The sequence below is a fragment of the Brassica napus genome, chromosome A2 (assembly GCF_020379485.1).
Source record: "Brassica napus cultivar Da-Ae chromosome A2, Da-Ae, whole genome shotgun sequence".
Classification (NCBI taxonomy): Eukaryota; Viridiplantae; Streptophyta; class Magnoliopsida; order Brassicales; family Brassicaceae; genus Brassica; species Brassica napus.
In genome coordinates this window covers 16,849,434-16,866,215 of record NC_063435.1, presented here as the reverse complement: position 1 = coordinate 16,866,215, position 16,782 = coordinate 16,849,434, and the positions used below count along the sequence as shown (strand labels likewise).

Genomic DNA, 16,782 nt, shown 5'->3' with positions numbered 1-16,782 from the left:
TCTTGGTGATTAACGAGTAGATAGCTGTTGTGGTGACGTTCTGGGTGATTGGAGAAACCACGCAAGTCATCTCACGAGTTCAAGGTATGAAATCGCGAACTACATTTTATTTTTCAGATATGTTCGATGAAGAAGACTTCTAAAGAAGTCTTCTGGTCAATGCATAGGTTAATTTTGCAATTGACCTTTTGCAATTGACCTTTTGTGTGTGTTCTAACTTTCCTTTGTAAAAAAAAATTCGAAATTCCCAGAGAAGTCTTCTCGGATAAACATGTTACTTTTAAATTTGACCGAAGTTGGTCAGAAATTTGACTTTTTGTAGAAGACTTCTATAGAAGTCTTCCTGGGAAAAACTTCTAAGGAAGTCTTCATGGAAAAAACTTCTACAGAAGTCTTCTGAAAGTCTTTCCTAAGTCTTCTCAATCTTGGAAGATGTCTGCGTGGGTTACTTTTGCAATTATAAAATAATAGTAAAAAATTTAATATCAATGAGAAGAGTGAAAGATGAGAATCATGGAATGAAAAATCTGCAAAAAAAAAAGAAGATAAATTAGTGAGAATACATAAGAAAAAGTGAGAAATGGATAAAATTTGAGATTCGAGAGAGGTTGGAGAGTTTTAGAGTGAGAAACATTACATTTTTGTTGTAGTCATTTGAGAGGAAGAAAGAGAATGTGTAAATTTTCTTTATATATGGAGACAAAAATTCCAATTAGGTTAATTATTTTCGACCCAGAAGACTTATCTAAGACTCATGGAAGACTTATCTAAGACTCATGGAAGACTTATGGAAGACTTTGATTTAGGCGGGAAATCTAAATTTTACTTAAATTTAGACGGGATGTGTCGGAAGACTTCTTTTTAAGTTTTTTGTGAGTCTTCTAGACCCTAAAATCAAATGACTATGCAAACAAAAACCTTTTTAAACTTAAAAAAACTTAGAAAGTGTTTAAATCAAATTATTAGATAGTTACTAAATATATATAGGTCAATTTGAAAAAGGAAAAAAATGAAGATAAGATTTCAAATCTAACCCTAAAGATACATACAATACTATAACATATGTTACCCAACCCTAAACCAATGACTCATGAGCCAATATACATTCACTAATCTATGTTGAAAATAATTCAATTTCAGATGAACTAAATTTACATCATTAAGAAATGTTTATTATTACATGATTTCAATTTTTTACCTATCAAAATATTTTTTATAAAATTATAAAATTATTTTTAAGATCTACTGAACGAGAAGACTTACAAAAAAGTCATCCTAGAGAAGACTTCTTTGTAAGTTTTCTCTAACGGAGGGTTATAATGATAAAACCGAATACAAGTTTTTTGTTTGTTCACAAGAGGGCTGTTGTAATTTTCACTAAGCTTTTGGGGTTACTTTTGGCAAATCTCCCTTAATTAAATTCACTCATTCACTATATATAATATAAAAATGTGTTAAATGAATGCAAAACAGTCAAATATATAATTTTAAAAAATTCCAATCATTTTTCAATGACAATGTGATATCATATATGCGTTATCACTTTTAAAAATAATTAAAATAATTTTATATTTTAAAACATAAAAATTATATGGTAAGTCATTTAAATGTATATTAATCATTAATTTATTTATTTAATTCATCTGTTAATATAAACAGATTAATTAACATTATTATATGGTAAGTCATTTAAAATTATATTATTTGGTAATTCATTTAATTTATTTTATGGTAAGTAATTTAATTATATTAATCAATGTATTTTCCACTGTATTTTTCTATAGTTAATATTCTATTCATATAATTCATAAAGCTTGAATTATAATAAAATTAGCATGCTTATTTTTAAAAGAAATAAATAAGACATAAATAAAAGAACAAGAGGGGAGAATAATAAAATATATTTGTTGTGTTCTTGGTATTATATATTTTTATGTATTTAATTTTTATTTGTTTGTCGAGGTACATGTACTTTTTTGTGTTACTATAAATGTGAACTAATTAGTTTTATCTGTTTTTAAATTTAGTAAGAAAGTTCAATAAAAATGACCATCTCTAAAATTGCTAAAATCAAAAATGGAAAATATAATGTAAATTGAAAGTAATAAAAAATTATTTAAAAATTAATGAGATGTATTTTTACGCTATAATAAAATTTTAAAATGTAAGATAATAAAATTTTAATAAAATTTACAAAAATATTAAAATTTACACTAATAAAAACATTTTATGTTAAACACTAAATTAAAAAAAAAATAAGTGAGAAAGTGTGATTTGGAAAAAAAATTATGAGAAAAATTGTTTAAAATACCATTTTCCTAATACATGTTTTTATGTTTACCTTAGCCAAATTTATTCTTAGTTTTAAAGAGATAAATCCTACTATATATTAATTGAGAAGTCATTTAATTGACTTTTGATTATGTGTCTTTAATAGGTTAAGTTTTAAAAATAAATTATAATTTAATTGGTGGTTAACATTTATTAGTTATTATTTAAATCTGATCTAAAAATTAAAGGTAATCCTAGAACTAATTAATACAAATTACCAAATAACACAAAAATATTACAAATAATGATTTATGGTAACTAATTGTAGAATTAGAGAAATAATATATATGTTTTATCAATTTCTTTATTTTTATGAATTAGTTATATATAATTAAATAAAATACTTTAGCATTGTTATAGAAATGGTTATATATTATTTTATAAAAGAATTATATTTGTAGGTAAGGAATTATTATAACTTTTATGTTTTTAAAGCCCACACAAAACCGTTTACAAAAGATCTTTCATGATAAAATCATCCGATCATTGTATTGGTCATATTAGAGTTACACAAAAAAACACGCTCTCTTTTTTTTTTTTCTTGAGAGCTAGAGTATTTTTGGTTTTTCATGTGTTAAACTAAAATATAAAGTAATTGTACAACCAATTATCTGAATTAATTATAATATTCTTTTCTGTAAGAGAAAGATTTTTAATGACTAAGGTTTATATTTCTGAACTATTTAAAATTCACATATCTTCTAAAAATATATACTAAAATTTTTGATTATCCAAATATTTGAAATTAAAAATTAAAATTTTTAATTTTTAATTATTATTCAAAAATTATAATAGTGTAAAGATAATTTATATTTCTTTATATAATATAACTACCCACAAAATTGCGGGCAAACACCTAGTTTTTTTAATTAATAATCCATGTATTAATAAATAATTATAAAATGTTTATGTGTGGATGACAAAGCAACTTAAGGAAATCAACATAATCTCCCATACTGTTCACTGGAAGTTTCATATACTAAAAAGGAAAAAAAATCTTCTGTGAACTTCTCTTTCCTTCTTCATTGGAGACATAATATCAAAAAAAAGTAATACAAGTTGAACTATAAAAATCAGAGGCATTGATGTCCCAGAGTCCAGAGATGGAGAATAACCTACGAAATAAGGTCAGGTGATGCAAGAAAAAGGCAGAGGTCAGCTTTGTACATCAGAAACTGTCAAAATTTTCAGATTTTGCTTTCTGTCTCTTTCTTTGAGTTGTTTATTTCAACTTGAACTTGAATTTACTTAACAAGATAGAATATTCTATGAACATTATGTTTTATTATTTTCTGATTGGACTCCTTCAACAATATATACTTTTAACTGAATTAGACAAGTTCTCGTCTCAATGGATATCTATTCGTAGTTGCTTATATTTGAAATACTGTGTGCGATAAATTTGTCAAGAAACTAGTATATTGTTCTTAATCTGAGCAGTTCTCATCTCTGTATAGAGATTCATAGTTTCTTAATATTTAATGTTATATGGTTGAGAAGATTATTTAGTCAAAAACAAACTACTCTACTGTTTCTAATCTGATCAAGTCTAATATCAGCAGCGACCTAATCAGGGTTGGTTAATACTTAAAAATTCAAGGCCTGAATAAGGTTTGAAACTCGAAAACACGGGACCAACTAAAGAAAACAGAGAAAGCTAATGGTGCAGCACATCTTATATAAAGGCCTTTTGCTTCAGCAACAATTCCCAACATAGAATTATCACATATCTCTATATCTCCTTTCTCGAGAGAAAAGATGGGCCAAACCATAATTCTTGTAGCTATAATTCTGATTGTTGTTATGAATGCTCAGAGCACTTTCGTTGTAGGAGATGCTGCTGAGAGAAAGGTATTTGACATTAATGGATATAACTTTTTTATTAGCAAATGTAAACGCATCTGACATGAAGTGCTGTTGTTTCTTTCTTATCAAATAGGTTTACGTAGTTTACTTGGGAGAGAAGGAACATGATGATCCTGCTTCAGTCACCGAATATCACCATCAGATGTTATGGTCACTTCTTGGAAGGTATGATTCAGTGCATCTAAGTAGAAGTTTTTGAAGAACAGAATATTGAAATATATCTACTGAAAGATGGCATATTACTTACTTGATTGTTATGTTTCAGCAAAGAGTCTGTCCACGATTCAATAGTGTATAGTTATCGACACGGCTTCTCAGGCTTCGCTGCCAAGCTAACAGAGTCCCAAGCCCAGCAACTTTCAGGTAACTCTTCTTAGGTTTCTTGACTTCACATAATCACAAGTAATTATTTGTCTGAACAAATCAAACGTCTTTTTTGAGAACAGAACTGCCTGAGGTTGTTCATGTCATACCAAATACATTGTACGAACTGACAACAACTAGGACTTGGGATTACTTGGGTCTGTCTCCGGGTACTTCAAAGAGTCTTGTACATAAGGCCGACATGGGGAGGAAGATCATTGTTGGAGTCATCGATACAGGTTTGTTGTATCTATGGAGAAAATGTCTTTAATTCTCTCAAAATATATATGTTTATTGATAGAAAGGCATCAAATACAGGAGTATGGCCGGAGTCTGAAATGTATAATGACAAAGGCTACGGACCTATACCGAGTCGTTGGAAAGGAAGCTGTGAATCCGGAGAACTCTTCAACGGTTCGATTCACTGCAACAAAAAGCTGATAGGAGCTAAATACTTTGTTGATGGCCTTGTTGCCGAAATCGGAGACTTTGATAGAGCAGAGAACGCTGAGTACGCATCCCCGAGAGACTTTAACGGTCATGGGACACATGTATCCTCAACCATCGGCGGTTCTTTTCTGCCTGGTGTAAGCTACCTAGGCCTTGGAAGAGGGACAGTGAAAGGCGGCGCGCCGGGTGTTCGTTTAGCTATTTATAAGGCTTGCTGGCTTCAGTCAGGGTCCTGTTCAGGAGCTGATGTCTTAAAAGCAATAGACGAAGCTATACATGATGGTGTTGATGTTTTGTCACTCTCTTTAGGATCAAAGGTTCCTTTATATTCAGAGACTGATGTGAGGGAACTGACCTCTGTGGGAGCATTCCATGCAGTTGCAAAAGGAATTCCTGTTGTTGCTGCAGCTGGTAATGACGGTCCCTCGGCTCAGACTATTTCGAATGTAGCTCCTTGGATCTTAACGGTCGCTGCAACAACTCTAGACCGTTCCTTTCCCACAGCTATTACACTTGGGAACAATATAACAATACTGGTATACCTATACACTCATGAGCAAAAATCTTTTTAAAAGTGTTGTTCTAAAGTTTCTAACACCCTTGTTCTGATGATTTTGAGTTTGTTTAATTCAGGGTCAAGCAATCTTTGCCGGTCCAGAACTCGGCTATTCCGATCTAACTTACCCACAGTCCGGGTAACATTGATTTGCTTACTGCATGTTTTGATCATTGATTGTTTAAAAAAGTTATGCCCACGAGTTATGATTGATGCCTGTCAACATGCAGTGATTGCCAGAAGCTCTCTGCTAATCCCAACAACACAATGGAAGGAAAAGTTGTGTTATGTTTCACAAGAGAAACAAGTGTCACCCCTGCGGTAGATGCTATAATAGCAGTAAGAAATGCTGGAGGTCTTGGGGTAATCATTGCAAGGAATCCTACACACTTGCTTCTTCCATCTCGTAACTTTCCAAGTGTTGCGGTAGACTTCGAGCTTGGAACCGACATTCTGTTCTACATACGCTCCACAAGGTATCATTCATCTCATTCACCAAATACTTTCATGAATTACCATAATATTTTTGGATTTTTCTCTCTCGCCAGATCTCCCATTGTAAAGATAGGGGCTTCAAGAACCCTCGTTGCACGACCTGTGGCTACAAAGGTAGCCACTTTCTCATCAAGAGGACCCAGTTCAATTTCCCCAGCGATTCTTAAGGTATATCAGCTCTTTTTATTTTACATGTCCATTCTCTTAAGTGTACCTGACTTTGTATGTTCTGATGCAGCCGGATATAGCAGCACCTGGTGTGAACATACTTGCAGCTACTTCCCTTAATGATTCTTTCAGTGTCAATGGATTCTCTATGAAGTCTGGGACGTCAATGGCTACTCCTGTAGTTTCAGGAATTGTAGTGCTCCTCAAATCATTACATCCTCACTGGTCTCCTTCTGCTATCAAGTCAGCTATTGTCACCACAGGTTCTTAGTTCTTACATCTTATTAATAATTTTTTTACTTTGACCAATAACGTTTTCAAGAAGTTATTGATTCTGAGAAACAATTTTTTTTTTTTTTGCATTGCAGCTTGGAAAACTGATCCATCAGGAGAGCCAATCTTCGCAGATGGGTCAAGCCGCAAGCTAGCTGATCCGTTTGATTACGGAGGAGGCCTCGTGAATCCAGAGAGAGCTGCGAAACCAGGTCTCGTGTACGACATGGCCACACATGACTACGTCTTGTACTTGTGCGCTGCTGATTACAGTGACATGTCCATATCCCGTGTCCTCGGAAAAGCAACCGTCTGTCCTACTCCCAAGCCTTGGGTTCTTGATCTCAACTTGCCTTCCATCACAATCCCAAACCTTAGAGATGAAGTCACTCTCACAAGAACAGTCACAAACGTTGGACCTCTCAATTCAGTATACAAAGTCGTGATCAATCCTCCAACGGGAGTTAATGTGGGTGTTACACCAACGACATTTGTGTTTAACTCTACAGCTACAAAGTTATCGTTCACGGTCCGCGTCACGACCACACATAGAGTAAACACTGGCTACTTCTTTGGAAGCTTGACTTGGAGTGACAACATGCACAATGTAGCCATCCCACTATCTGTGAGAACCCAGATCCTGCCACGATACTATGACGAGAACTGATGAATCATAATAAGCCTAAAGCAGATTTGTGAAAAGAATAAAGCTGATTGGTATAATAGTATTGTGTAGTTTTATTATTATTTGTTCTGTCATATTGTATAATTTATGTTGTTAATAAATCCCTAAATGGAATTGTCATTAAGAAATTTAGTTAGTTTATTGATTCATACTCACCAGTAAGATCAACGGCAAGTTTGAATCGGTGCCGAACGTGACTGGCCTGAGCATTTCCATGGATGAAGAAGATTGTAGGTAACTTGTCATTGATCATTATTAGCATTGAGAAAGTAGAATCGATAATTATTGATTGTATGTAACTTGTCATTGTTCCCAGTGTTGATGAGGTCGATGTAGACAATCATATAGAGTAGGATGCCATTGGTGTTGTAGATAAAAAGTGATGCATCGGCAATGGAGTTTGTAAGAACAGACAATGGCTGAACTAGAGATTGATGTCTTGTGCTGTTTCTGAGATATTTACTATCTTATGGTTGGTGAAAGAGAAAATGACGTATTTCAATCAGAACAATTTCGATCTTGCCAAATACAATCTAAATAGTTACTAAATGATAAATAAAATCTAAATAGTTACTAAATGACAAATACAACGTGAGTTTAATAAAGAATTAAATTTTCTGAAAACAAAAATTAAATTATCTTCCCGAACATGCTTCAATAACTCAAAATACTACTTTGACTAGCAAATCGTTAGTTGATCGATAGAATAGATAAAGCGACCTCGTTTTGTGTTTGAAAATAAAAATTTCTCAAAACTGTTATGGTAGGGATTCAAACCAGAGCAAGGACACCAACTTCACATAAATAGACTAAAAACTCGCCCACTCATATGTCTGTTTTTATGATATAACATTTTTTTTCTTGGTACAAAAATATAAAAAAATGAAATAACATCTTTTATTTGACGTTGTTGTAGTTGAAATATTTGTTTTTAAATTGTTACTATTAGGATTCGAACCCAAGCTTAGAGCATCTCCAAAAAGACTCTCTATTGTAGAGTTTACAAAATTATATATTTGAAATTTCAAGATGTTCTTCTCTAAAAGCAAAACTTCAAGTTTTTACAATATAGCTCTTATATTTGTCATAATTAATATAAATCCATCAAACTTTTTTAAATACCTAGCTTATAATATAAAAATAATACAGTAATATTAATTAATAAGACCTTACACTAAAATATAAAACTATAAATAAAAAACATAATTAAATATTACAGTATAAGCAAAATACTAGAGTATTCCATAAAACTATTTCTCTCATGCTCCTCCATCTTCGGTTATACAAAAAATACTCTATAACTTCAAATAAAAAGTTTTTTGCTCTCTAAAAAGAAACTTCAAAACTTCAAATTTGAAGTTTTGAGGAGTGAAACTCTATATTTGAAGTTTCACTACTCAAAACATCATATTTGAAGTTTTATATTTTTATTTGCATTTTGGTCCCTATAATCACATCACCTTTATGATTCAAAAATATTTTCTTGTTTATTGTTTTAATCCTTCAAAAAATTATTTCTCATAAATATTTTAAATTTTGTTTACAGATTTTAAATTTAATACATAAAATTAAATAAAACTTTAGAATAAGATTTAAAATATTTTAAGCTAGATTTAGACAACAATAATATACAAAAAAAAAACTTAACAAAAATATTTTTAAAAATTACATGAAGACATAACTCTTATACAAATTTAAATAGTACAACAACACTAATAGTCAGGTAAGTTTGATCCAGAACCTTCAAATTTTAAAATATTGTCCAAATTTGTTTTGTGTAACTGAAGATGGTTGTTGTTGTTTTTGATGTCTTTTCCGTACAATTCTTTCTTGTTCATATCGAATATATTCACGAGTATTAATATCATCGAAAAAATTAGTCTTTTAGCAATAATTTATGTTTCTCTTTTACTTTCTTGTTCCGATCTAATGTATTTACAAGTATCAATATTACCCGATTTCAACAACTTTTAGCTCGTAATCTACAAAGCAAAAATGAGGAGAGCCATTTTTACTTCAAATTTACTAATAGATCATATATGCATTACGAAAATCATTTTATGAAATAATATGCTATTTTGTTTTAAGTATAATATTAATTAAGTTATTTTTATTTAAATTTTTATATTTAATAGAATATTTTATTAATTAATACTGTTGTAATATTTTTATATATGTGCTAGTTATTTACAAAAGTTTTATGAATTCAAATTGGTGATGACAAATATAAGGACCATATTATAAAATATAAATAGTTTTGTAGTTGAGTTTAAAGTTTTGCTTTTGGAAAAAAATATCTTTAAACTTCAAATACAGAGTTTTGGAAACTTCAAGATAGAGTTCCTTTTTGGAGATGCTGTTAGTGACTAATACACCTGACACATTAACTACTCGTGTATTCGTATTTTAACAGTTATAATAGAACATTTATATACCTACTCAAATGAAGTGAATCATCTTCTTCCTCTAGACACCAAAGCAATGAATGTGGAAAACTTTCACAGTACTCTTATGACAGAGATCTTCAACACGATTAACAAGATTAGTTGGAGTAGAAGAGACGGGGCCACAGGGGAACCAAGTTCCATGACCATCGATTGAGGTAAAAGCCAAAGAGGACCTGACATTGTAATTTGTTCTCCTCGGATTGACAACATTGACAACGTCGGAGCTCAATGATTTTGTGGAAACATTCTCGACTCAAAGAAGCTTCTTTAGTCGAATTCATGGTTGCTAGAATGATTACGGGAAATTATCTGACAAAAATGTTTTAGTACATTAACTTATCTACATATTATAAATATTATATGCATCTGACGTAAATATAAGTAGACCTTGACCCGTGCGGTCGCACGGGTTGTTAATTTTAAATTTCAATTTGCGTATGTATTTAATGTATATTTGTAGATGTAGTCGTATTTGTAAATGTAAATGTTACATTTGTGCTTAATTTTATATTATTTCGTTTTAGCGTAAAAAGTATCATTATATTAGATATCACATAAACAAAGTCAACATTTATTAAATTAGATCCACGTCTAAAATATATGGTGAAAATAATATTAAATGAAAAGTACAAAAATATACAACTATGAATTAGCATGCTATTTATATATGATACATTAGCTAATAAAATTCGTAAGAAATAAAATGATTGCTAGTCTTCTACAAATTTGGAACATATAAAAAATAAGATATACACAGAAAAAAATTCTGTAACAATATAACTTACATTTATTTATTTACACAAAAAAAATAAAGTAAATCTTTGTGGGTGTGGGGTGGTGGGGGAGAGTGAGACAAATGTAATATTGTTACAAACTTTTTTTTTGTATATTATTAATGGCAATACTGTTTATAGTATTTATATGAAATATATAAAATAAAAGATTTTTACTGAATTTATTATGAATTCAATTTAGGAAATGCTTTATTATTTTTGAAAAAGACATGGAAAATATAGGATTAGGAGTAATTATTACATTATTAATTTTGGAAAAGACAAAGATTACTTAATAATAGGTTCATTAATTAATTCAGTAGCATAAAGTTGTAAATAAATTGCAAGTTTAAGGAGTAGTTCTTATTTGTACTTCTATTTTAATAATATAGATTTGTAAATGTAGTCGTATTTGTAAATGTAAATGTTACATTTGTGCTTAATTTTATATTATTTTTTTTAGCGTAAAAAGTATCATTATATTAGATATCACATAAAAAAAGTCAACATTTATTAAATTATATCCACGTCTAAGATATATGGCAAAAATAATATTAAATGAAAAGTACAAAAATATACAACTATGAATTAGCATGCTATTTATATATGATACATTAGCTAATAAAATTCGTAAGAAATAAAATGATTGCTAGTCTTCTACAAATTTGGAACGTATAAAAATAAGATATACAAAGAAAAAAATTCTGTAACAATATAACATACATTTATTTATTTACACAAAAAAATAAAGTAAATCTTCGTGGGTGTGGGGTGGTGGGGGAGAGTGAGACAAATGTGATATTGTTACAAAATGTTTTTGTGTATATTACTTTTTGTGTATACTATTAATGGAAATACTGTTTATAGTATTGATATGAAATATATGAAATAAAAGATTTTTAGTGAATTTATTATGAATTCAATTTAGGAAATGGTTTATTATTTTTGAAAAATACATGGAAAACATAGGATTAGGAGTAATTATTACTTTATTAATTTTGGAAAAAACAAAGATTACTTAATAATAGGTTCATTAATTAATTCAGTAGCATAAAGTTGTAAATAAATTGCAAGTTTAAGAGGTAGTTCTTATTTGTATTTCTATTTTAATAATATAGATTTGTAAATGTAGTAGTAGTTGTAAATGTAAATGTAAATGTTACATTTGTGCTTAATTTTATATTATTTCGTTTTAGCGTAAAAAGTATCATTATATTAGATATCACATAAACAAAGTCAACATTTATTAAATTAGATCCACGTCTAAGATATATAGCGAAAATAATATTAAATGAAAAGTACAAAAATATACAACTATGAATTAGCATGCTATTTATATATGATACATTAGCTAATAAATTTCGTAAGAAATAAAATGATTGCTAGTCTTCTACAAATTTGGAACATATTAAAAAATAAGATATACACAGAAAAAACTTATGTAACAATATAACTTACATTTATTTATTTACACAAAAAATAAAGTAAATCTTCGTGGGTGTGGGGTGGTGGGGGAGAGTGAGACAAATGTAATATTGTTACAAAAAATTTTTGTGTATATTATTTTTTGTGTATATTATTAATGGCAATACTGTTTATAATATTGATATGAAAATATATAAAATAAAAGATTTTTATTGAATTGATTATGAATTCAATTTAGAAAATGTTTTATTATTTTTGAAAAAGACATGGAAAACATAGGATTATGAGTAATTATTACTTTATTAATTTTGAAAAAGACAAAGATTACTTAATAATAGGTTCATTAATTAATTCAAGGGATAGTTCTTATTTGTACTTCTATTTTAATAATATAGATATCAGCTAGTGGTTAGTGTGCTTTGTCAAGGGAGTGTCTATCGTATGGTTCAAAATCCCTTGAACATAGTATTTGTTTTTACTTTCATCTACAGACAAAACAAAACGATGTGTTAGTTGACCGGTTGAAATACGCCATTTTGGTTCCTTTGAAAAGGAACTGATCTTTGATCCACAGTGTAAATATATAGGGTTACAGTATTAATACACGTTCACAGTTATTTTTTTGGTTCAATTCTCATCATAGTAATTCTGCAGAATTTGCGTTCTCACGGACAAAGGAATTATAACGTCATGCACAGAGTCACTCCACGTCAAGCTTCCAAAATAAAAACCAGTGTTGATCTTGTGTCTGGTCGAGACTCTGACATGATAAGAGAGCTTTTTAGTTTTAGAGTTGAATACTAACTTATTTGGCATCACGGTCACTTGAACTCCCAATGGTGGCTCGACCTTTACTTTATAGACTGAGCTGGGCGGTCCAACATTAGTGACCGTTCTCGTGAGAGTGACTTCTTCTTTGAGGTCTGGAATTGTAATGGAAGGTAAGTTCAAATCAAGAACAGATGGTCTGGGATTTGAACAGGTTGTTCTTTCACCGACAAGCTGAGAGATTGACGAGTCGTTGTAACCAACAGAGCACATGTAGAGAACATAGTCTTCGAGGTCCAAATCATATACAAGACCTGGTTTTACAGCTTTCTCTGGATTCACAAGCCCTCCACCATAGTCAAAGGGATCGGCTAGCTTCCGAGACGACCCTTCTGCATCAATCTGCTCTCCAAATGGATCTGTTCTCCAAGCTGCAGAGTAATTAAATCAGCATGGTCTATTTAGATTGATTGGATGAAGAAGATAAGAACCTGTAGTGACAATGGCTGATCTAATGGCAGCAGGAGACCAATCAGGATGGAGAGCTTTAAGAAGTGCAACAACTCCTGAAATAACAGGAGCTGCCATTGATGTTCCTGACAGCATAATGAATCCTCCGTCGTTTAAGGTGGTATTGGTGGTTGTAGCGGCCAATATGCTCGCTCCTGGTGCTGCTATATCCGGCTGTACTTCAGACAATTCATATGATTTATAAACAATTCTTTTTGAGTAAAATAATTTAATTGATTATGACATACTTTGAGAATAGCAGGGGCAATTGAATTAGGTCCTCTTGACGAGAAACTTGCCACCTTTGTACCAACGGGCTGTCCTACAAGGGTTGTAGATGGTTGTATCTTCAAAACAGGAGATCTGCAAACCACAAGTCCACAGAAAAATGTCTCAAATATCACCAATATACATTGTCTTTACTTACAATTCTAAGCGGTGAAGATCTTAGTCATTTAAATACCCTGTGGAACGTATGTAGAGAAGTATATTTGTCCCAAGCTCGTAGTCAACAGAAACGCATGGGAAATCATCTAAACATGGTTCGAGATCGGAGCCTGGATGTCTTGCTATGATTACAGCTAGACCACCAGCTTTCTTCACAGAACCTGCAGCACTTGATACTGAACCACTAGAAGATGATGCTGTGAAACACAAGACCACTTTCCCCACCATTGTATCATTAGAATTCAAGGAAAGATCCTCACAAGTGCTGCATTACAAGAACCAGTGTGGTGTCAAAGAACTGGGCTTCTTTATATTGCAAGATTTTGTGAATACTAAGAAACCAGAGATTTGAAAATTACCCACTAAAGGTTTCGTTGCTGTTCCCTGGATCCTCTGGGTAAACCAAGCTAGTGAAGCCAAGTTCTGGACCTGTGTACATTGCTTGACCCTGTAAAATAATGACCAAACTCAAAATAAGACACATATCATCAGAATATTTTCTTAGTAGACATATAATTTGACCCTGCAATATAGTTACCAGTATCACTTTATTGTTCCCAAGTGTGATAGGAGTGGGAAAGGACCGGTCTAGAGTAGTTGCAGCCACAGTGACAATCCAAGGCGCCGTGTTTGTCACTGTTTGAGCCTCGGGGCCAGAGTTACCACCTGCACAAACAACGGTGATACCCTTTAAGACGGCATGGAAGGCTCCGGTGGATATCCCATCGCGGATATCAATTTCTCCATGCAGAGGAACCACAGAGCCAAGAGAGAGTGACAAAACATCAACACCGTCATGAATTGCCTCGTCCATAGCTTTCAAAATGTCAGCAGATGAACAAGTTGTTATGTCTAAATCATCCAGATACCAACAACCCTTGTACATTGCTATACGAGCACGTGGTGCCCCACCTCTCACAGTCCCTCCAGATAGGCCCTTGTAGCTAATGTCCTGCACGTAAGAACCTGCCGCGATGGTGGCGACATGCGTGCCATGACCATTGAGGTCTCTAGGGGAAATGAAATCAAGTGATTCTTTAGAGTTGAAGCTTTTGTTCTCCTCGAGGAAGCCATTGATGAAATACTTAGCTCCTATGAGCTTTTTATTGCAGTGGGAGGAGTTGAACATCTCTCCTGATTGACAGCCTCCTTTCCAGTGGCTCGGCACCGATCCAATCCCATCGTCGTTAAATACTTCAGATTCTGGCCATACTCCTGCAATAAAAATCATAGAGAATCTAAGAAGAAGACTCTAAACCAACACTATATTTCAGAAATCTGTAATGAGCTGAGAGGAAATGTAGAATAAACAGTCATACCTGTGTCAATAATGCCGATGATAATTTGTTCACCCATATTAGTTTCATTTAGAAGATTCTTTGGACTGGAGGCAGAAAGTCCTAAGTAGTCCCAAGTCCGAGTTGTTTTCAGCTTGTAGAAACTATCCGGTATGACATGAACAACTTCAGGTAAATCTGTCACCAAAGATCAATCATTAGCAACGGAAGAAAACAAAACAAAAAAACAACTTCACACATTTGCAGACACAGGCTTCTGATGTGAGATTAAGACTGAGTACTTGCTATTTTCTTGGCTTGGGACTTGGTAAGCTTGGCTGCAAAACCTGAGAAGCCATGTCGGTAACTGTATACCATTGAACCATGGGCATCCTCTTTACTGTAATCATGGGAACAAAACACAAGACATCTGAGTAACACTTTTGACACATTACCATCATTGAGAAAAAAAAGTCTCCATTTACACACCTTCCAAGAAGTGAACACAACATCTGATGGTGAGATTCTGTGACAAACTCAGGATCATCATGTTGCTTCTGACCCAAATATACTATATGAACCTATTGATCATTGCACAGGAACCAACTTTGTTTTGGCAATTGGTCTCGGTTCATGCTGTCTGCTTAAAAATGAACTTTAAGAATTTTGAAATACCTTGCTCTCAGCTACGGCTCGTGCAACAAAAATGCTCTGCCCGTTGAGAAATATTATCAGACTTAGCACCACAAAAATTAATGTTCTGTAATTCGTCATTCCAAACTTTAGGTCAGAGAAAGAGAGAGAGATGAAACCATAATTAAGTGAATAATCATTTATATAGATGCTCTCGTAAAAGACGTGTTTTCCATTTCTTGAAATTGTTGCCAATATTCATGATTGTACAAAAGTTATTAATCAAAGCCAAGTAGCTAAAACAAAAGATATATCAAGATGAGTGCTTGGTCAACTAAAAGTCAAGTTTTATTGCAACAGTGTGAAAAGTCAAACACACCAACAGAGCAACGAGAATGATGATACACCTCAACAATTGAACAAGTTGGGTTGATTCCTGCTCAGTCTAACCTTCTGTGGTTATCTGAGTTGTACGCATGGTTGAAGTAGTCTGCACCACGATTAAAAAGATGGTTACATAAGTTAAACGCACTACAAGTTTCGAAAGATGGGAAAAAACTTGGTCAAAGTGCTCGCTTTAACTACCTCCAACGGTTTTGTAAATTTTTATTTTTAACATAGATTTTATTTATATAAAATGTAACATTACACATAAAAAAAAAACATACAACCAAATGCAAATCTAAAATAAAAGATAACATTATAATACATTGAATATATAATTTTTGAAGAAGTTTTCTTCTAAACTTTCTTAATGCAATCTTCATGTTTGGATATCGGTGGTGATGCGACGGTGGTTTGGAGCATATGTTCAATGGCATATGTTCATTGCCTTATCTTTGTTACATTCTACGTATAAATCACGCGCTATTTTTAACTCATCATTATCCTTTTGTTCTGCAAATTAGAGATGGAATTATGGGTTTGTTTAGTTGTAAAAAATATCTTATATATTAAAACAGAAGTCACAACTTTGATTTATGTGTGAATTTTTTTTTTTAAATGAATCTAATGGACCTATTCCTAAAAAATCATGTTATATTTAATCTCTAATTTTATCATTTAAATTTGGGTATACCATAAATTTTTATTGGGCTATCAATAATTGGATTTAAACAATAGATGATCCATTGGATTTATAGATAGTATAAACTAAATATATATAATTTAATGTTGTAATACTATACTTCCATATGTCAATTATTTAAATATTTGTCAATGTTAACTTTTAAAATGATAAAAAAAAATTAAATAACAAAAATCATATTATCTAACAATGATTAATCTTTACTACTTTAAACCAATGATTTTTTTA

The 16,782-nt window shown here is 31.7% G+C and overlaps 2 protein-coding genes across 4 annotated transcripts; one reads left to right on the top strand and one right to left on the bottom strand.

Annotated features, from left to right (window-relative positions):
- The first annotated feature begins 2,671 nt into the window (after positions 1-2,671).
- On the top strand, positions 2,672-8,499 carry LOC106399329 (subtilisin-like protease SBT3.10). 2 transcript variants are annotated; one of them, XM_048758473.1, is made up of 11 exons: positions 2,675-3,485; positions 3,894-4,182; positions 4,271-4,362; positions 4,463-4,560; positions 4,644-4,799; positions 4,879-5,546; positions 5,644-5,705; positions 5,797-6,042; positions 6,115-6,229; positions 6,300-6,492; positions 6,598-8,499. In XM_048758473.1, the coding sequence occupies exons 2-11, from the start codon at positions 4,090-4,092 to the stop codon at positions 7,167-7,169; spliced, it is 2,295 nt and encodes a 764-aa protein (XP_048614430.1). In that variant the 5' UTR covers positions 2,675-3,485; positions 3,894-4,089; the 3' UTR covers positions 7,170-8,499. The 2 variants fall into 2 exon arrangements, with proteins under 2 accessions (XP_048614428.1, XP_048614430.1); XM_048758471.1 differs by having other exon boundaries at positions 2,672-3,485; positions 5,797-6,229.
- A 3,433-nt stretch (positions 8,500-11,932) lies between these two features.
- Positions 11,933-16,459, bottom strand: LOC106423442 (subtilisin-like protease SBT3.6). 2 transcript variants are annotated; one of them, XM_013864219.3, is made up of 10 exons: positions 15,510-16,459; positions 15,324-15,415; positions 15,137-15,234; positions 14,877-15,032; positions 14,096-14,772; positions 13,917-14,005; positions 13,574-13,822; positions 13,359-13,473; positions 13,092-13,284; positions 11,933-13,031 (listed from the first exon to the last, which is right to left on the bottom strand). In XM_013864219.3, exons 1-10 carry the CDS (start codon positions 15,606-15,608, stop codon positions 12,460-12,462), a joined length of 2,340 nt encoding a protein of 779 aa, XP_013719673.3. In that variant the 5' UTR covers positions 15,609-16,459; the 3' UTR covers positions 11,933-12,459. The 2 variants fall into 2 exon arrangements, with proteins under 2 accessions (XP_013719673.3, XP_048614424.1); XM_048758467.1 differs by having other exon boundaries at positions 13,917-14,772.
- Between the last annotated feature and the right edge of the window lie 323 nt (positions 16,460-16,782).